General features: G+C 44.8%; 2 protein-coding genes across 2 annotated transcripts; one reads left to right on the forward strand and one right to left on the reverse strand.

Annotated features, from left to right (window-relative positions):
- Positions 1–309: 309 nt before the first annotated feature.
- LOC127293012 (cathepsin B-like protease 2) lies at positions 310–5,342 on the forward strand. Its single transcript, XM_051322566.2, is given in 10 exon segments — positions 310–478; positions 936–980; positions 1,075–1,155; positions 1,249–1,405; positions 1,546–1,712; positions 1,818–1,943; positions 4,068–4,286; positions 4,691–4,804; positions 4,891–4,926; positions 5,019–5,342. Coding segments are annotated over 10 exon segments (1,143 nt in total). The 5' UTR covers positions 310–409; the 3' UTR covers positions 5,148–5,342.
- Positions 5,343–7,718: 2,376 nt separating this feature from the next.
- On the reverse strand, positions 7,719–15,892 carry LOC127293014 (uncharacterized). The gene is made up of 16 exons (XM_051322568.2): positions 15,393–15,892; positions 14,607–14,963; positions 14,376–14,516; positions 14,058–14,190; positions 13,859–13,972; positions 13,632–13,780; positions 11,690–11,782; positions 11,487–11,547; positions 11,026–11,358; positions 10,442–10,568; positions 10,261–10,360; positions 10,009–10,078; positions 9,770–9,922; positions 9,268–9,363; positions 8,686–9,002; positions 7,719–8,284 (listed from the first exon to the last, which is right to left on the reverse strand). Exons 1-16 carry the CDS (start codon positions 15,459–15,461, stop codon positions 8,093–8,095), a joined length of 2,505 nt encoding a protein of 834 aa, XP_051178528.1. The 5' UTR covers positions 15,462–15,892; the 3' UTR covers positions 7,719–8,092.
- Positions 15,893–16,710: the final 818 nt, after the last annotated feature.

Below are 16,710 nucleotides of genomic sequence, written 5' to 3' on the forward strand. Positions count from 1 at the left end.
ATGCAGCGAGATTTGCCGGGAACCGAACGGGGCGGCGAGCATCACTAGTCCCAACTCTCGTCAGAAAATATCCATCCATCGTGTCGTAGTCAGACTGGTGTAGCGTCCGGGAACCAATAAAGAAGGCAGCGTAGGCGGGCGGGATTGTGCTTCAGTGACTTTGTCATCCCACAAAGTCACTGACTTTGTGTCACTTACAAGTGGGGCCATATGGGGTTCATATAATGAAGGATTCCACTTGACCCCACTTGTAAGTGACACAAAGTCAGTGATTTTGTGGGCTGACAAAGTCACTGAAGCACAATCCAGGCGGGCGAGGAGAAAGAGAAGCAAAGCAACCAACCAGCGACTCCCGCTGCTTGCTTTTCGCCGAGTTCCCCTCTGCCTCCGTTGCCGATCGAGGAAGAAGATGGGGCGCGTCTCCCTCGCGCTCTCGCTGGCGCTGCTCGTCGTCCTCTCCGCCGTAGCTGGCCCGCAGGTTCGGCTCTTCTCCTCCGATCCCATCGCCACCTCTGCTCATTACTCTGTTACTAACTGCTTCTCCCTTCACAAGTCAAACGCGTGAATTTCTTGTACGGATTTGGTTAGTTTGCGGAAATTAGTTGGTGCAAACGGTTTTCGGTTTGCCCGAATTTTGAGGATCGCGAGCTCTGGTAGCCTGGAGCCTCGAATCTCTGAAGCTTAGCGTGTGCCGGCCGTCCTCTGACAAGCTTGGTTTCAACACTGAAAATCGCATAGCTCTCAAATAACGTGCAATCCTTTTTTTTCTTTGGCAATCCTAACAAGTAGTAAAACACAATAAATAGATATAGATTCCGTTGGTTTTTAGTTCCGGTGAAAATATGCCCACTACTGGTAGCGTTAATGAATCAATCCAGATGTCGTTACCCACTTTGTGTAACAAAATATGAAATAACATCTGTGTGTACATGCAGCTAGCTGGAGCTGCCAAGGGAGACGGTTCTCTAAGAATCATCCAGGTCAATTTCAACCACATACTCAAATTGACATCATCTTTCTATCCACTCCGCATCTTCTATTTACTCATCAGGGTATGGTGTTCTACTATCGCAGAAAGACATCATTCAGACGATCAACGAGCATCCCAATGCTGGGTGGACTGCTGGACACAACCCCTACTTCGCGGATTATACTGTAAAACATCAACGCCCTCTTGCTGTTGTTGTCATCAAGGCGCCATTTTTTCTTCTCTGTTTGCTGACCTCAGAATCATCCTCTTGTGTGCAGATTGAGCAGTTTAAGCATATCCTGGGGGTGAAGCCCACACCTCCAGCTTTGCTAGCTGGTGTTCCAACCAAAACTCATTCAAAGTCAATAGATCTCCCAAAGGAGTTTGACGCTAGATCTCAATGGCCTGCTTGCAGCACAATTGGGAACATACTTGGTAAGTTTAACTAGGTATTTCAATGTTGTTCCAACCAGAAACCGGTTCTGCATCGTTTTGTATACTTTTACCGACTACATTTCCTCTCTTTTTTGCAATACCTTGGAATCCGATGATTTGTCATGAACAGATCAAGTAAGTCTATTCACACTACCTTAAATTGTTGGCTCCATGGATGCTTACCGAACGTTGCGAGATGCTCAAGTTATTGTGCATTGGTTGATGATGACAGGGTCACTGTGGTTCTTGTTGGGCCTTTGGCGCTGTGGAATGTCTCCAGGATCGTTTCTGCATTCATCTCAACGTGGTGAGAGCATATGAATCGATGTACCTGTTCTTAGACTACTTTTAAACAGGCATGTTTGGTCCTTCTTCTTACATGACCATCCTGCTGTTTGTGCACTCCTTGCAGAACATCTCACTTTCAGTCAATGACCTAGTGTCTTGCTGTGGTTTTCTGTGTGGTCAAGGCTGTAATGGAGGATACCCTATCAGCGCGTGGCGCTACTTCCGTCGGAGTGGTGTTGTGACTGACGAGGTATATGTTACTCTTCTACTTGGTACCTCTTGAATGTTCTGATCCTCCAAGAATAACTTTTCTGTGTTACTACAATGATAGTGGTTTCGCACGCCCCCGCGTCGTCCTCGCTCGGGCGACACGGGAGGCGATTAGGGTTCCCTCACCAGCGCCGCCTCCTCCCTGCGCCCCTTCCTCGCCGCCGCCGCCGGCAGCCGCCGGCCGGCCTGCGGTGGCGGCAGGCCTCCTTCGCCTCCTTCAGCCTCCAGCCTGCTTCCCCTCTCCTCACCTCTCCTCCCAACTGCAGCGAATCGACCTTCTATCTGTGCTTCATGGTGGTGCTGGAGGTCGGGTTTCGTCCTGGTGGTGCCATCTCCGACGCCGGAGCCCGCGAGTTGGGCCTTCCTCTCGTTGGCTTGGGCCTGGTAGGTGGCAAGCCGCCGGTTCTGACATGGGCCAGTCCGCGGCCAGATCTGACCAGGGGGTCGATCTGCGGCCATGATTCTTGACCTCCGAGCTAGTTTGTTGGGCGTGGACTCTCTTGTTCACGCAGATCTGTGCGGAGCTCAACTCGCTAAAGTTTGGAGGGTGGTGTTGGGGGCGGCAGGTGCCGGTGGTGCGTTCGTGCGGCAGTGGGGTCGGCCGACTGCGCTCGTGCGGTTCGTTCTCCAGAGGGAGACGGGCTAGGTTGGCTCTTTGGAATTCCGAGCGGCGGCTCCTTATGGTGGGCACGGCGGCGCCTGGCGGCGGGTGCCTTTGTGCGGGTGTTGGTCGGCAGTCTCGGCTGTGTGGGCAGCGGGATGGTCCGCGTGGAAGGCTCTCGTGGTGCAGGAGCTTCTCTTGCTCCTTCCCAGATCTTGGCGTTTTCCGTGGGACGGTGGTCGCTATTCGGGCGAAAGCCCTGCCCGACGATGTCGGTGCCAGTGACGTCGACGCTCTTGAGCGCCGAGGCCCTCCTTGGAGGCGTCATTGAGGATGGTGCTCCTCCACCATTGGCTCCGGGTGAAAATCCTCAGTCTGGTTCGCCGGACGGGGCAGCGACGACGCCTTGGCGCCGCTTCCTTCTTGAAGGCGCTGCCTTTGGAGCCACTGGTCCATGTCAACTGGTGGTTGCGATGTGGTTCTTTGGATTCGACTGAGTGGCTTTCGGAATGGCGGTCTCCCCCATGGAGAGAAGGCTCAGAATCTCTTCTTTCTCGGTTGCCTGACTATCGGCTACAACTCGAGCTCTAGGGTGAGCGTTCCATCGTCTGACGGTACGGCGCCCTCGAACCTGGGCGAGGGGGCAGGGGCCCTCTTCGGCGATGGACGGGTTTTCCCGTGATGCAATGTGTCCGTGTTTGGAGCAGATGAAGGCATTCTCTTCCGTTGGTGTGGCGTCCTCCTCCTCCGCTTCGCTTCCTCTACCTTGGTCAGCGTTTGTTTCGACATCTGAAGAGCTAGGCGTTTGCAGGCTGTGTTTCTTGTTTCTTTTTATGGTGCCCTGTAATGGTTCTGGTTTTTCGTTGTTGTTCTCCTCAACACCATGTAATTCTAGCCGTGTGTGGCTTTATTAATTTAAAGCTGGGCGTAATGCCTTCTGTTTAAAAACTACAATGATAGTTATTTGGTGTTAAAATATGCAATGAAAACTGGATATATCATCAGTTATTAATTCACGTTGTAATGAAATTCTGCAGTTTGTGAAGAAAGTTTACAGTTGAGTTAGTGCATATGTATCTCATGGCGCTAAATGCCAGCTAGTAGCCTAGTAGGAGCATATTTTAGTCTTCGGTGTCTCGTTTATAAATGAAAATGCATCCCTACTTTGTTTGAGGGGGACAAGACAAGTATTTCTGTTCAAAATTTGGAAATTTTCTTGCATCTTAGCACAAATATGAAATAGATGGACCATTATGAAAATTTCCGCTTGATCTTCGTGAAAAGTCATGTCAATGAACATATTTGACTTTTCTTTGCTGACTTAGAATGGCTGAAAGTTCTCAACCTATGGTGACTGCTTTGTTAGCTAGACTTTTTTAGATTTCTCTTCTTTCGTATTAAGTAATAGTACTTTCTATGTAAGTACGGCTTCCCTACTGTATGTTGTACAAGTACACTGATTGGCATACCACTTAACCCTTAGTCTTTCTCACTGTTTTGCAGTGTGATCCATATTTTGATCAAGATGGTTGCCAGCATCCCGGATGTGAACCTGCTTATAGTACACCAAAATGTGAAAAGAAATGCAAGGTGCAGAACCAAGTGTGGAAGCAAGAGAAGCATTTCAGTGTTAATGCATACAAAGTAAAATCTAATCCACATGACATCATGGCGGAGGTCTACACAAATGGCCCTGTAGAAGTTGCTTTCACAGTTTATGAGGTAGTTTCTAGTATTTTCAGTATGTTCCTACTGCTGAGTTTTAATTTTATTTTACGAAGGTAGTAAGAGATGTTGCTTAGCAGAAATAATGGGGTGCCATGGGTTGCAGATACTGCTATTATGTTGAAATGGACAGAGTATGTTCAATAATAGAGGGCTCCTGTAGTTCTAACAAAACTGAAAGGACATGGTAGTAAGACAGGAACAAATAAATACTGGCACTTGATAGACAGCTAGTCATTTATGAGCAAACTGGAATATATAATACTGTTGTAATGTTCTCTGAATTTGTTCCAGTTAGCTAGTCATTTGATATATACGTGATTATGTATAAGCTTACAAAGAGTCAGAAGTCAGTATTTTATTTCTCGGGTTGTTTGATTTAATTCTGCAATTTCGTCCAGGACTTTGCACACTACAAATCAGGAGTATACAAGCACATCACAGGTGGCGTGATGGGAGGTCATGCCGTCAAGTTGATTGGATGGGGAACCAGTGATGCTGGCGAGGATTACTGGGTATCTTGTTGATTCTCTATATTACACTAGTTATTATCAACCAATGATCAAGTCCTAATATGTTTTTTGCGTCTTCTGCTTTTCAGCTTCTTGCAAATCAGTGGAACAGAGGCTGGGGTGATGTGAGTGTGCCAAATATTGTACTGTTGAAGTGATACAGTAAATTTAAATGTTAGTAACATTTGTTCAGCTAATTATAACTTTTGGTTTGCAGGACGGGTACTTCAAGATCATAAGGGGTACGAATGAATGTGGCATTGAAGGAGAAGTCGTTGCTGGTATGCCCTCGACAAAGAACATGGATATAACCTACGACGGCGGCTCTGGAACGGCTACACTTTGAACAGCGCCCTGGTCTCAGATGCAGGTGGAATTACTAGCTATTTGCATGTCAAATGAAGCGTTTAAATTAGCTTTGATGGTTCCTGGATTGTGTATTGTGTAGTCTGTACAGTAGCACATGATCCCAATGCTGATATGTTGTAACACTTGCTCAGAAACAAAATGGATTAATATCAATAAAAATATGTTCCTCTTTGGTTTTCCAAGTTGATCTGGACTGTTTTAAGGAACATTTAAGATGCATCTCAGCTGACAATAATTCTCGTCTGCTTTCAGTCGTGAGAAGCTTGACCATACTTTGTGAATCTTTTGGTCACTAATAAGATGAGGTGATACAAGCAATAATAGAACATACAGCATGCACACAAACTATTGTAAGAAAGTACAAATGAATATGCGACTCAGCATTAAATAGTTAAAAAAATCGATAAGGGGGGCCCCACCCTCTGCATCGATCAATGCATACAGCCATTTATTATTAAATAGTTAAATTCAATAAGAAAACAAGCGGTCTGCAATTACAGGACAAATCAGAATTTCAAATACATTGCTTAAAAGTAATGAAAACTGAAATATGCTACAAAGGTTGGCCTAACCTCAAGGGAATACTTGTGTATTTGGAAGTACAAAGGTACCCACCTTGCAAATGCCATTGCAAAGAAGCAAAATATTGTTTTCTCACTGCCAATTAAATTTCTCCAGAATACCCTCCATCGTTTCTTCTCCGTCCTCCCAACATCATTCCTTTTGTTAATGTGATATATACTTCTCATGTATTATCCGCGTACTATCCCCATTGTATAAGGGATTTAGGAGATTTTCTGCATGTTACCACACATGTACGTGTATGTATCATTACAAGTTAGGAAAATAGTTATGCTTTTCTATGGGTGTTCAAGAAAAATCAAGGTGTCCCCAGTAACAGGACGAGATGTAACTGTTCCTGTCCAGATTGACGTTGTGCAGTAATTTAGATCTTTGATCTGGTCTATTAGTTATGAATGTTTAACACTCCATTTTGATATTATTTTCACTCTATTTTTGTATCATCTTCCATGAGATTTACTAGGCTTTAGTTTCATTCTCTCTGATGTCAAAGAGGACCAAAAGTCTTCTCATTCTTTCTTTCTCCTTAATCTTTTTCTCTCTTTTTCTGTCTAATATCATTTAGGTGTAATACAATTTGATTGTTTTCTCTCTTGTCAACAAGGATTCTCTCCCTTGTGTCCCTCTAACTTGTCACTCCATTTAGTTTCCATCTCTGGCTTGTATCATGTCCTTGCTTTGTCGGCCCTCGTTTCAGTCTCTCTCTGCTTATTGCATTAATTTTAGAATATTTATCTTTTGTCTATTCGGAATCGGACGTGCAGTCGCAGAGTAGTCCTCTTTCTTTCTGCCAGACATGTATCAGTAAATAGGTATTTTCATGGTTTTGCGTGGGATATTTGGTTCTGAAATGATTTTCCTATCTACCAGTAGGCTGATGTTTTGCCTTCTTTTTGAACAGTAGGATTTTTTTGCATGCCTTGCTTAACTTAAAATCAGTTTTTAGTAAACTATTGTTGTTGTAATTAATTGAACAGTCATTTCATATTTACGATGGGATTTTCCGTGCTTAGTTCTCCACACATGATTCTTGTTGGATCTACAGCTTGCTATTCTTGAAACATGAACTTATTTTCTCTGCATGATATTTACAAACAGGCAATGCAGTCCATGGCGCAGGTTCTTACTAATAATGTCTTTCAGTTACTAAATACCAGCTTGCAATGTCCCTGTAGACGATTCCAGTTTTTACTAAGTATATCCAGTTTCTTTCTCGGGTCACTTCATCATCTTTTTTTCATTTCCACGTGTTGTTCAGCCTGTCATTTCCATTCGTTAGTGCTTTTAATTTTCTGTTTACAGAATACTTGTTATTTTATAACTTTTTCTTCAGTCTATTTTACTTATTTGTTCAGTCTTCATTCTCAGATCGAAGACTTTGATTGTAGCCCAGGAGAGATTGAGATATAAAAAGGGAGCCGCTTCGACTGCGGCTCGAAGAGGAGGATGCATATATACTACTCCTCCATCCATAAAAGGATATCGAAATGTTGGTCTAAATTTAAATGTATCTATGCACTAAAAAGTGTCTCAATGCATTTGAATTTAGGCAAAATTTTAACATTCTTTATGGATAGAGGTAGTACATAGCAATGCTAACGGGCACAATTTGTCATTTGCAGTTGGCGTGTACTTCGTGTAGTTCAGTTGTATCTACTGGATCTGGGCGCTGTAGCTTTAGTCTCCCAGGGCATTTTGACTTCAGCTCCTTCCTATCAGGTTCCAACCTTACACAAACAAGACCGAACACTTGCGTATCAATAATCAGCTTCCATAACATGAAATGCAAAATAAATTACAGGCAAATTCCGAACCACCCTGCCATAAGGCAGCCTGTTGACAACTTTGTATTATGAGCAAACAATGTAACATGCATTTGTGCTGAATCTGATTTTTTACCATAAGAGTAACCTGTTGTGACTGTATGAATGTACTACGTATATACATATAAACACTAATCACAAGATACAGCACAAGGCTCTTCTCTCATTGAAATGCTCTGTTAAGATCGTAATCCTGGATTACAACACACATCAGCCTTTACATTTCCTCCACTATTTCTGAAACAACGAAAAAGAAAATCTACCATCCACCCCCCACCAGCCTCCCACTCCCTTCCACCACTCCAGTCAGACTAGCCTTCTAAACAAAGAGCCGACCCAAATGCTGCTTATACACCAGGCACCCATCTTCAGGTGCCTAGGCGAAATGGGCCTCTACTTTCCGTATCCTACAATTGGAAAGTATCGGCTAAAAAAGGAAAATGAATATGGATAGGGCATTGCCACTTATACTTTACACCTCTGAGCTTTCAGCCAGAGTTAATAAGGGGAAGAAGTGTTATAGCCAGAAGGACTTCTTCTCGCCATATCCTGTGCATGGAACGCCCTTCTCCTCTTCTTCCCTCTTGCTAAAAAGGGTCTGGTCCGAGCAATCAAGACCTGCCCCACATGCCGTATTGTACAGCTCGCATGCAGAGTAGCATACCCGAAGCCTGTTGTCCCCGTCTTCGTCGCATCTTTGAATTGAGATCTGGTAAAGAAAGTTTAATACAAAAAATAAGTTTATCCATTACTTTATGGTTAATTTGCCTAGAACGCAATTTCCACCTTAACAGTCAAACTAGAAACCTACATAAAGAACAAAAGCATGGCCGATAAAACTGTCGATTAGTTTAAACAGCACCACTAATTGATATAATGTACATAGTACTATCTGTTTATGTATATACGCTTCTCCAGATAGCATTTATTGTTCCATTTGAGGTGAGTTTTGCGCATTGATCTATCCGGCTTGTTTTAAAGCAGTAACGAAAAAGAAACTTACTATTATGAGTAATCTTGCAGGCAAGCAAGTGGGTTAAAACATTTTGAAATAATATCAAAAGAAGTTCATGCCATGGAAAATAGAGGAATGGTTAGGGGGAACCGTACCCAGCAGGCCAGCCGCTTTGCCGCTGCTGCACAATTGGCAGTGTTGAAAAAGTTAAGGAATGTCCGCCCACTAGGCATCAATCTATTGTAATTTGGCACAAGAACTACTGCTTCGAGCTGTTGTAGTATACTGAGTTCACTTGGTGCACAATGCTGCCCGTCAGCATCCCTAACAAGCACATCATGACACATGGACAGGCTAGGAAGGATTGTCGAACCCTTTTGACAAGTGTAGCCCGCATAGTCTGAACAACGGAACTCACATTTACCATTATCACAAACACCTCCATGCAAACTACACTGCTCGTCACAAACCGCTGCATAAAATGGAAACAAGGTGTTACTTCTTGCTTGCTTGAATAAGTACTGTGAGTTCTGAATGTTGATCGCATCCAACATGCAAACAATACAGATGTTGCAAAGCATATTTTTCATCTCAATTCTGCATTTGTACAACATATACGGAAGTTGGCAAAGGAAATATTACGGGCCCTCACCACGCCCCTAAAATTCATGAATGCAATCCACAGTAACAGATGTGTGCAGCTATAGAAGAAACTTTCAGTGGTTGTTAAGCTTCACCTGTTGAGCAGTCAATCCCAGTCCAGCCACTTTCGCATTCACAGATCCCATTAGCTTTGCATATCCCATGACTGCTGCACTTGTCTGGGCAAGATCCTGTTGACCCAAACCATCACAGGTTAGTGAACCCAATGAGCACTTCGATGTATCAGGAAGGTGATCATGACGATTTTAATGGGACAGTAAGTGCACATTCTTCGTACTATTGATAATATTGCAGATATGTACTACATGTTGGCTAGTAGCTTCATCCTGATTGCAATTCACATGAAGCAGAACAATATAAAAGCTGCATGGGATGTTTGGCAAGTTGGCAACAAAACTGTTGGTTACAAAAAATGCTTCACTTCAGCATCCATATTATTCATTATCATTTTTAGGATACAAGACTAGAGAATTTAGTGCTGAAAATTAGATGATTTGGAAACAAAATGATCATGGAAGGCAGTATTAGCGTATAGTTGATAAAACTAAAGGATAGTAGTGTGTAGCTTATACTCACTTCTGCTGCAGTCATGATCATGAAACCCAGGGAAGCAGTGGCAGGTTCCAGCAACGCAGTCACCATTAAAACTACACGACTTGGGACACTGGCCACTTACTTGGACCGGTACAGCGTCGCACAATTCATGATATGCCGGGCAAATCAAATCCCCTTCAGCACAAAATTAACTTGTTTAAGAATAAGAACTAAAGAAGAGGCAGAACTCAATCTAATACACCTTAAATAACAAAACCCACCATTGAACCCTGGGAACTGCACTGGGCCACCAGATTCTGGGCATGACTTCCAGACGCCATCAACAGCAACCTACCAAAGTTCAACAGCATTTCAAAACCGATATTAGAAACATAATTCATAGCTCATTACTTGAAAAACCACGATGCAGCCAACAATGGAAACAGCATAAGAATGTCATTCAAAAATACTTGGAAGGGGCCACGCAAAGCATACTTAGTGCAAAGAGATAAAATTAACGAAATGGTACTCACCTCCAAGGAGTTATTTGTGCAGCGATGCTGATAACAGCCATTTCCCTGGGTCATAGATCCACGGACGAACCCAGTTCGCACTAGTGTTGAGGCCATACACCTGTTCATTCATGAATTTCCAAAAATTAAACTTGCAAGTTTCAAAACAAGCATATATCCAAATTATTGTATGTGCTCTCACCTTGAGTTACCTCCCCGTACTTCGCCTAACATTCTATCAGGCGCTCGTGCACTATTTACATCCGTGCACGAGCCATCAGAATAAGCAACAAAATAAGTGCAGTAATCAGCTAATGAAGACTGGCCACCTACAGATATAAATAAAAATTAGGTATCAGATATGAGAAACTTTGCAATACAAGATGCTGGCTTACAGAAAAGTACTTAAGAGAAGAGAGGATGAAGAAGGTTGGAGGATCACTTTGCAGTTGTCGTGCTATGCTATAATTTAATTAGCTAGGTGAATGTTACAAATGGGCTGACTCTAATAATATCTTTCTGTTACAGCAGACAAAGAAAGGTGCTTTCAACCAATTGAGACATCCAAAAGCACTTTCGACAAGCCACAACAATGCCAACAAACATTGAGACTGAACGAAAAAAGATATTTTGGTAAAGTATAAGGTGAACCTCAACGATAGTTCCATACTGATTCTATGTGCATTTGGTACGGAAAAAACATTAAGATAAACATAATTCCTTAAAGGTTCTCGCAAATCATTTCAACGATCTGTATAATGTCCGAAAAGGGGTGATGTATCCCACCTTTATTTGCTTGAGGGAAATACTGAGCCCATTTGGGCAAGTCCCCGCTATAGCTTACTATAGGGCAGTAACCTTCTGCCTCCCTATTGTATGTGCAGCCTGATAATTGAGTTGTGTTGCAGCGGTATGCGCCTTTCCAGGAATTGCAGGGGGAGATCGCAAACTCTGTTCCTTGATTTCGACCCCAATCTAAATGTTCAGCCATGCTATAATTAGCTTGATACCATCCACTGTCCTCCAATAATGCCAAAGTCATCTTTGAAACCACTGATCTTGTATCCACTGACCCAGTCATGATCTCATTCATTAAGAGTCTTTTCTCCCAATGGGAACCTGTTAAGAGTGGCAAATGTTAGTTGAGGGAAGAAATAATACACAATCGGCGGGATCCTCAAAAAGTCAAAACCATGTAATTGCTAACGATGGCAGCAAATGCAAACATCAAATTGTTATGGATGTACCTGAGGTACCCCTGCCTCCGCCATCTTCCAATTCTAACCCACTAAAGTTCTTGGAAAATGCCTAACACAAATAAAGTAATTTATCAATTAACATGAAGCAGCTTTTTCAAACAAGTAGCATAAAAATAGACAAGTGCTAAACAGTGGCAATCAAATGAATAATCCGGTCTGCCAAAGCTCCCAGATCTTCAGTTACAACTTACTCCATAATGATGCCTAGAGTGCATGACAACTCGAGGAAGGACAACACGTGTAACCATTCTTCCGAGCTTTTCATCCAAAGCCTGAACAGTGACCTGGAAAGAGAAATAGGTAGAGATTAAGATCACTGTGCAAAGCATGAAGAAGAGAAGCATAATCGTTTAAAAAAGATATGATGGAAGTACTTGCTCATAGTTTTTTAGACTATGCTATTAATGATTGCAATGAACAGAGAATATGCTTTTGACTGGGGAACTGACTAGTTATCTGAGTGGCAGTGCAAATATGGAATAAGCTATGGCTGCATGTATTCTTCACAAAGCTCTTGGCCCTGAAAATGTCGAGGTATGCCAAGTATGCTCCTTTGCATTGATCGCCCCCCCCCCCAAACAAATGAACAATATTATACTGGCCTTTCAAAGAGGACCAAGCCTAGTTCCATTGCCAAGGTGGTGTTGAGACCACCCACGTTTGAGGCTTGTTTCCATGGTATGTGCTCATATTTAGGTGAACCTAAAAGGCCTGGTGACGATAAAAGAATACTGGTCTTCAAAATTACGGCAGTTAATGATATGACCATGTTTCTTCTTTAGGAAAAGATACAGGAATTTTCAATATAATGCCTCAACTTAATCCTTCATGTGACAGGAAAGAGGAGCTACACCCTCAAATTAATTTTCATGAGATCACTGAAAGATGAGCATCAAACAATTGTGACCCAGCTGTATTTGTGCCAAACTAAAATGGACTCAGAATCCGCTGCTGCGCGGCTCAATTACCAAAAGAGGATGATCCCAGTGTGCTCCAGCACAAGTTCAGCATGAGCACCAAATGCGGGAATCAGGCCGTTTGTGGGCCAAAATCCACTAGATTTTTGCATTATATTAAGCAAATAGAGCTGTCTATAGCCTATAAACCGAATCACTAAAAGGTTTTTTTAGTGAAAAGGAGGACAGTTGAATCTGGTGTTCTTCTTTAGAAAAAAAACACACTCCTCTGGAGTCAACATGAAAAAAAAAAACCAGGAGAAAAAGGAGAGGAAGAAAGAGAAAGGTTAGCCGCTGAGGATGATTTCTCAAAGTCCAATCGGGTGCACCTTCAGTGTGTATAGTTGTTGGGTACTGTCACTGAAGTGTTTAAAACTTTCACTTATAATGTGTGCTCCAGAATGTCCAGCTGGCCTACACAAGAGGGCATAGAGTGTCTGGTTATTAGACCACAACCTGTTGTCCAATTCATTCACCTCATTTACGAAGTTGTTGTGTGGGTTTGTTTCCAACAAGTGGTTGGGCAAGAGGATCACTGCCTCTTTCGTCACGTCATTTAGGACACTCTTTTCTATCATTCTACTTCATATGACATGAATACCGACCCACTTTGTACACTCGTTAGCTAGGCGTGCACGCATCAGTTGTCACACCAGCCTAATAATCCCTATCACACGTAGACAAGGCTTTAGCACAAATATCAAAGGTGTGCCGTCATAGATTCTAAAGTATCAACAAGTATTACATTGCATCAGGGGACTAAACCTTACACACATGTACCAAGGTTTGCCTGGTTCCTTTATATGCCGCAGAAACTCACAGGAATATCTGATTGCAACTAATAATAATATCATAACTCATAAGCCAGGTCATTGTTTACAGCATATATGCCCAACACTATATAGACTCAGTTCTTAAGATGTGCAATTACATACAACTTGTAACCATTTGCAAAGATTGGAAATATTTAGTCTTCTAAGATCGAACCTATAAGTTATCATATTAGGCTGATGTTGTAACTACCATGTAAGTCTGCTCAATAATCAACTGTTAAGTGCTTTGGTCAAAAACATTCAAAGCTAGAGTTTTCCTTTTGACAGATCAGGTTGCTAGCATTGCAGTCCACAGTAGCAGAAGAAAACATTACACCAATAAGGGGAAATATATTGTTGATTACCTGACCACGCCGCCTTTTCCTTTCATCACGAAAATGTGTGAAGGCATGGGGATCAAAGCCAAGAACATGCATGACCTCATGTATCAAAGTAGCCGAAAGTAATGTTTCCGCTTCAGCGGTCAAATGACGAGGGGCCACATTAACATGTCCTAAATACAAAAGCATTAATAGCATTATACTCTGTCACATGTGAATACTTTCATGCGAATGTGAGGGGGTTAACAAACCTGCAATTGCACGACCCCATTGGTCCCGTTCACATGCTACAGCCCATGCAAGGGTGTTGCCTGTTGTTGGCCTAGTCGTTACTAGGAGTACTAAATCAGCATTGGCAACACCATCTGCAGTTCAGGTAAGTTTGTATGAGTGTGACAATGGAAAAGAAATACTATAGAACAAAAGTGTGTCTTTGCAACTGCAAATTACCTTCGATATATGCATGCGGAAGCTGTACACCTCCATCCTGACCACAAGCAGAGTAACCACTGAGCCGCAGGTTCCCCTTGACAGGTTCAACAGCTAAAGCTTTTCTGAACCACTCTACTGTTTGTCCGAGTGCCTGCCAGTGATCAAATTTAGCAATCAGCATACAGAACAACATGACAATAGCATGCTAGTAGCATCATTATATCTTTCCATTGTGGTAGAGCTTGTTAGCAAATCGTCTTTATATATATTTTTATTAATGTATGACAATTTTGAGAACCAGTGAGAGGCAGAACCACTAAAAGCAGAGAACTGCACCTTTCGAAGCCGTTGCTTCTTGTCATCCCCAGCTATATCCTCGAAGGTGCAATTGTACCAGCAATCTCCCACCAACGGTGGGTCGCCATGAGGAGCACAGAGCGGCGTTCCCGGCGCCGATGGTACTGGCGGTTCGCCAAGCTAACAAAAGCAAACAAACAACTCAGCACTACTACCACGAGAGTAAAGCAGTCGTTTTCATCAGCAAAGCCTAACCGTGAGAAAACCCACCTTGACGATATCGCCGACACTTTTGCAATCCCGGTCAGGCGAGTGCCCAACGGCGTCGTAGTTGAGGTATATCCGTATCGGCTTCTTGACGTTACTCCTTGGAGCACGCCAGGACGACACCCCCAACAGCTGCCTTCCTCTGAGCCGCTCGGCCCTGTCCTGGGCCACGTGGTAGACCTGCGGCATGACAGAGTACTCCTTGCGCCCGGCCCGGCGCCGCTGATGCAGTATCTCGTCGTGGATGCAGGAGTGGCTGAGGTAGGCATCCTTCTCCCCTCCGGAGTCCGCGGGTTCCAGGGATAGCGCTTTGTCAGAGTGCGCGCTTGTTCCGCTGGACCAGACTAGAATCAACACGATCTGTAGCAGAGCAAGAATCGAAAGAAATCAGTTACTGGTATGAATAGGAGTGCGGTTCATTGGAATGGGACAGGAATTATGACTTTCCTAGTATAAACTGAACATGTGAACGGGAAGTAATTCAACCCAAAAATAGTAGGTTTTGATCTAACTTCTCCACTTCTGGTTTCAATTGGCCAAGAATAGGTACGTGAGAAGAGAATCATTCCCTTCCCTTCCCAAGAAAGTTTCTTGGGCGCGGAACAGTTAAACCCTACACGCGCCGGAGTAACCCAAAATCCCTCGAATCGAGATGAAATGCGAGTCAATTCCCCAAGGGAAGCAAGACTAATCCTCGGGCCCTGAATTCCCCTACCATTTCGCCCTGAATCGAGTGAACCCGGGGAATACAGAGTCCCCCACACCGGATCGAGGAGGCGGGGAGCTGACCTTGAGTCCGACGAGGCAGAGCACCCTCCCGCCGCACCCGCCGCCGGCGGTGGAGGCCCTTGCATCCATGTGGCGTATAGCTCGGCCCCGCAGCGTCCCGCCGCTCCCATTCACCGCCGCGCGGGAGCCGCCCCCGGCTCCGCCAGCCGCCGCATCATCCTCCTCCGTACCAAATCAACGCCTCCCGCTGGTCCTCGGTGACGCCGCTCGACGCCTCCGCCGGGACGCCGGCCCCGACCTCTGCCGCCGCAGGGAACCGCGGGGACCCGCGCAACCACCAGCGAGCAGTCGCGGCTGGGCGGCCGCGGGACGCGCGGATCGAGGTAGGCAGGCAGGCGACCCCCCGGCCCTTCCCGAATGATTAGGGTTTGGTGGAGGCAGCCGGAGAGGGGGAGGAGGGAGACGACGCGGGTGGGGAAGGAAGGGGAGTGGTGGTGGATTTAGTCGTGAAGGCTACTCACTTGTTTGGTGTTCTGCCACTGTTGGGAAGGGGGTCCAGACAGATTGAGCGAGAGAGAGAATTTAACCGAATTTTATCTCGATGAAGATCGCTCGTCTCGTCTCGTCTCGTCTCGTCTCCCTTTTCGTGTCTCGCTCGCCTTCCCCCACGACCAGGATCGCTGCGCCGCACCGCACGGACTTTTTATGCCGGAACGGAAAGGAGTTGCGTTTATTTACGGCCGCCTGCCACCCGGAGGGCAGTTGGGCTAGCCGCGCTCTGTGGGGCCGGAGCCGTTCCGCGATACGGATTTCCCGTTCTGCTTTTGTACTGTACCGTTGTGCTGGCCTTAAACTCTCTGTTTCATTTGAAAATTAAGTTAAACTCCCGTTTGACGGCTTCTGTCTGGTGGTGTCGTCCACGCGATTTACGCGAGTTTGAATTCGAATAAATTTGACGAGCACGTGTCCGTAACTAGTTACTCGTACCCAGTCGTGTGCTTCGCTCAAGGGTTTCCCTCCCTCCAGACTTCCTGCACCGGGAACATGAATCCGTCACGTGTCGTCCAGAAAAAGAAGGAAAGGAACTTGCATCAAATGAGAGCGCGCAATGATGCGCATCAGCGCTCGCCATCACGGCTCGCGCCAGCCTGACACCTACGGGACATCACGATGATGGGTCTTCGTTTGCTTCCGTGTACTACTACCAGGATGACCGCACTTAATTTTAGATTCACGGCTCAGCTAACCCCAGCTAACCACTCCCGCCTCGTCAAACCCACCGCCGCCAAATGTCGCCGGCACTAGCGGGCATGCAGCGACACCTTGCCCTACAATGGAATTGTTTTATGGAGCCTGGGCGATCCACGCGCGCACGGGA

Source organism: Lolium perenne, chromosome 4 (genome assembly GCF_019359855.2).
Source record: "Lolium perenne isolate Kyuss_39 chromosome 4, Kyuss_2.0, whole genome shotgun sequence".
Taxonomy (NCBI): domain Eukaryota; kingdom Viridiplantae; phylum Streptophyta; class Magnoliopsida; order Poales; family Poaceae; genus Lolium; species Lolium perenne.

Coding starts and splice junctions, on each gene's coding strand:
- LOC127293014 (XM_051322568.2), bottom strand. CDS start 15,461: ATGGATGCAAGGGCCTCCACCGCCGGCGGCGGGTGCGGCGGGAGGGTG. Junction 14,517..14,606: donor GTGTCGGCGATATCGTCAAG/GTGGGTTTTCTC, acceptor TGCTTTTGTTAG/CTTGGCGAACCGCCAGTACC. Junction 10,361..10,441: donor GTACGGGGAGGTAACTCAAG/GTGAGAGCACAT, acceptor ATGAATGAACAG/GTGTATGGCCTCAACACTAG.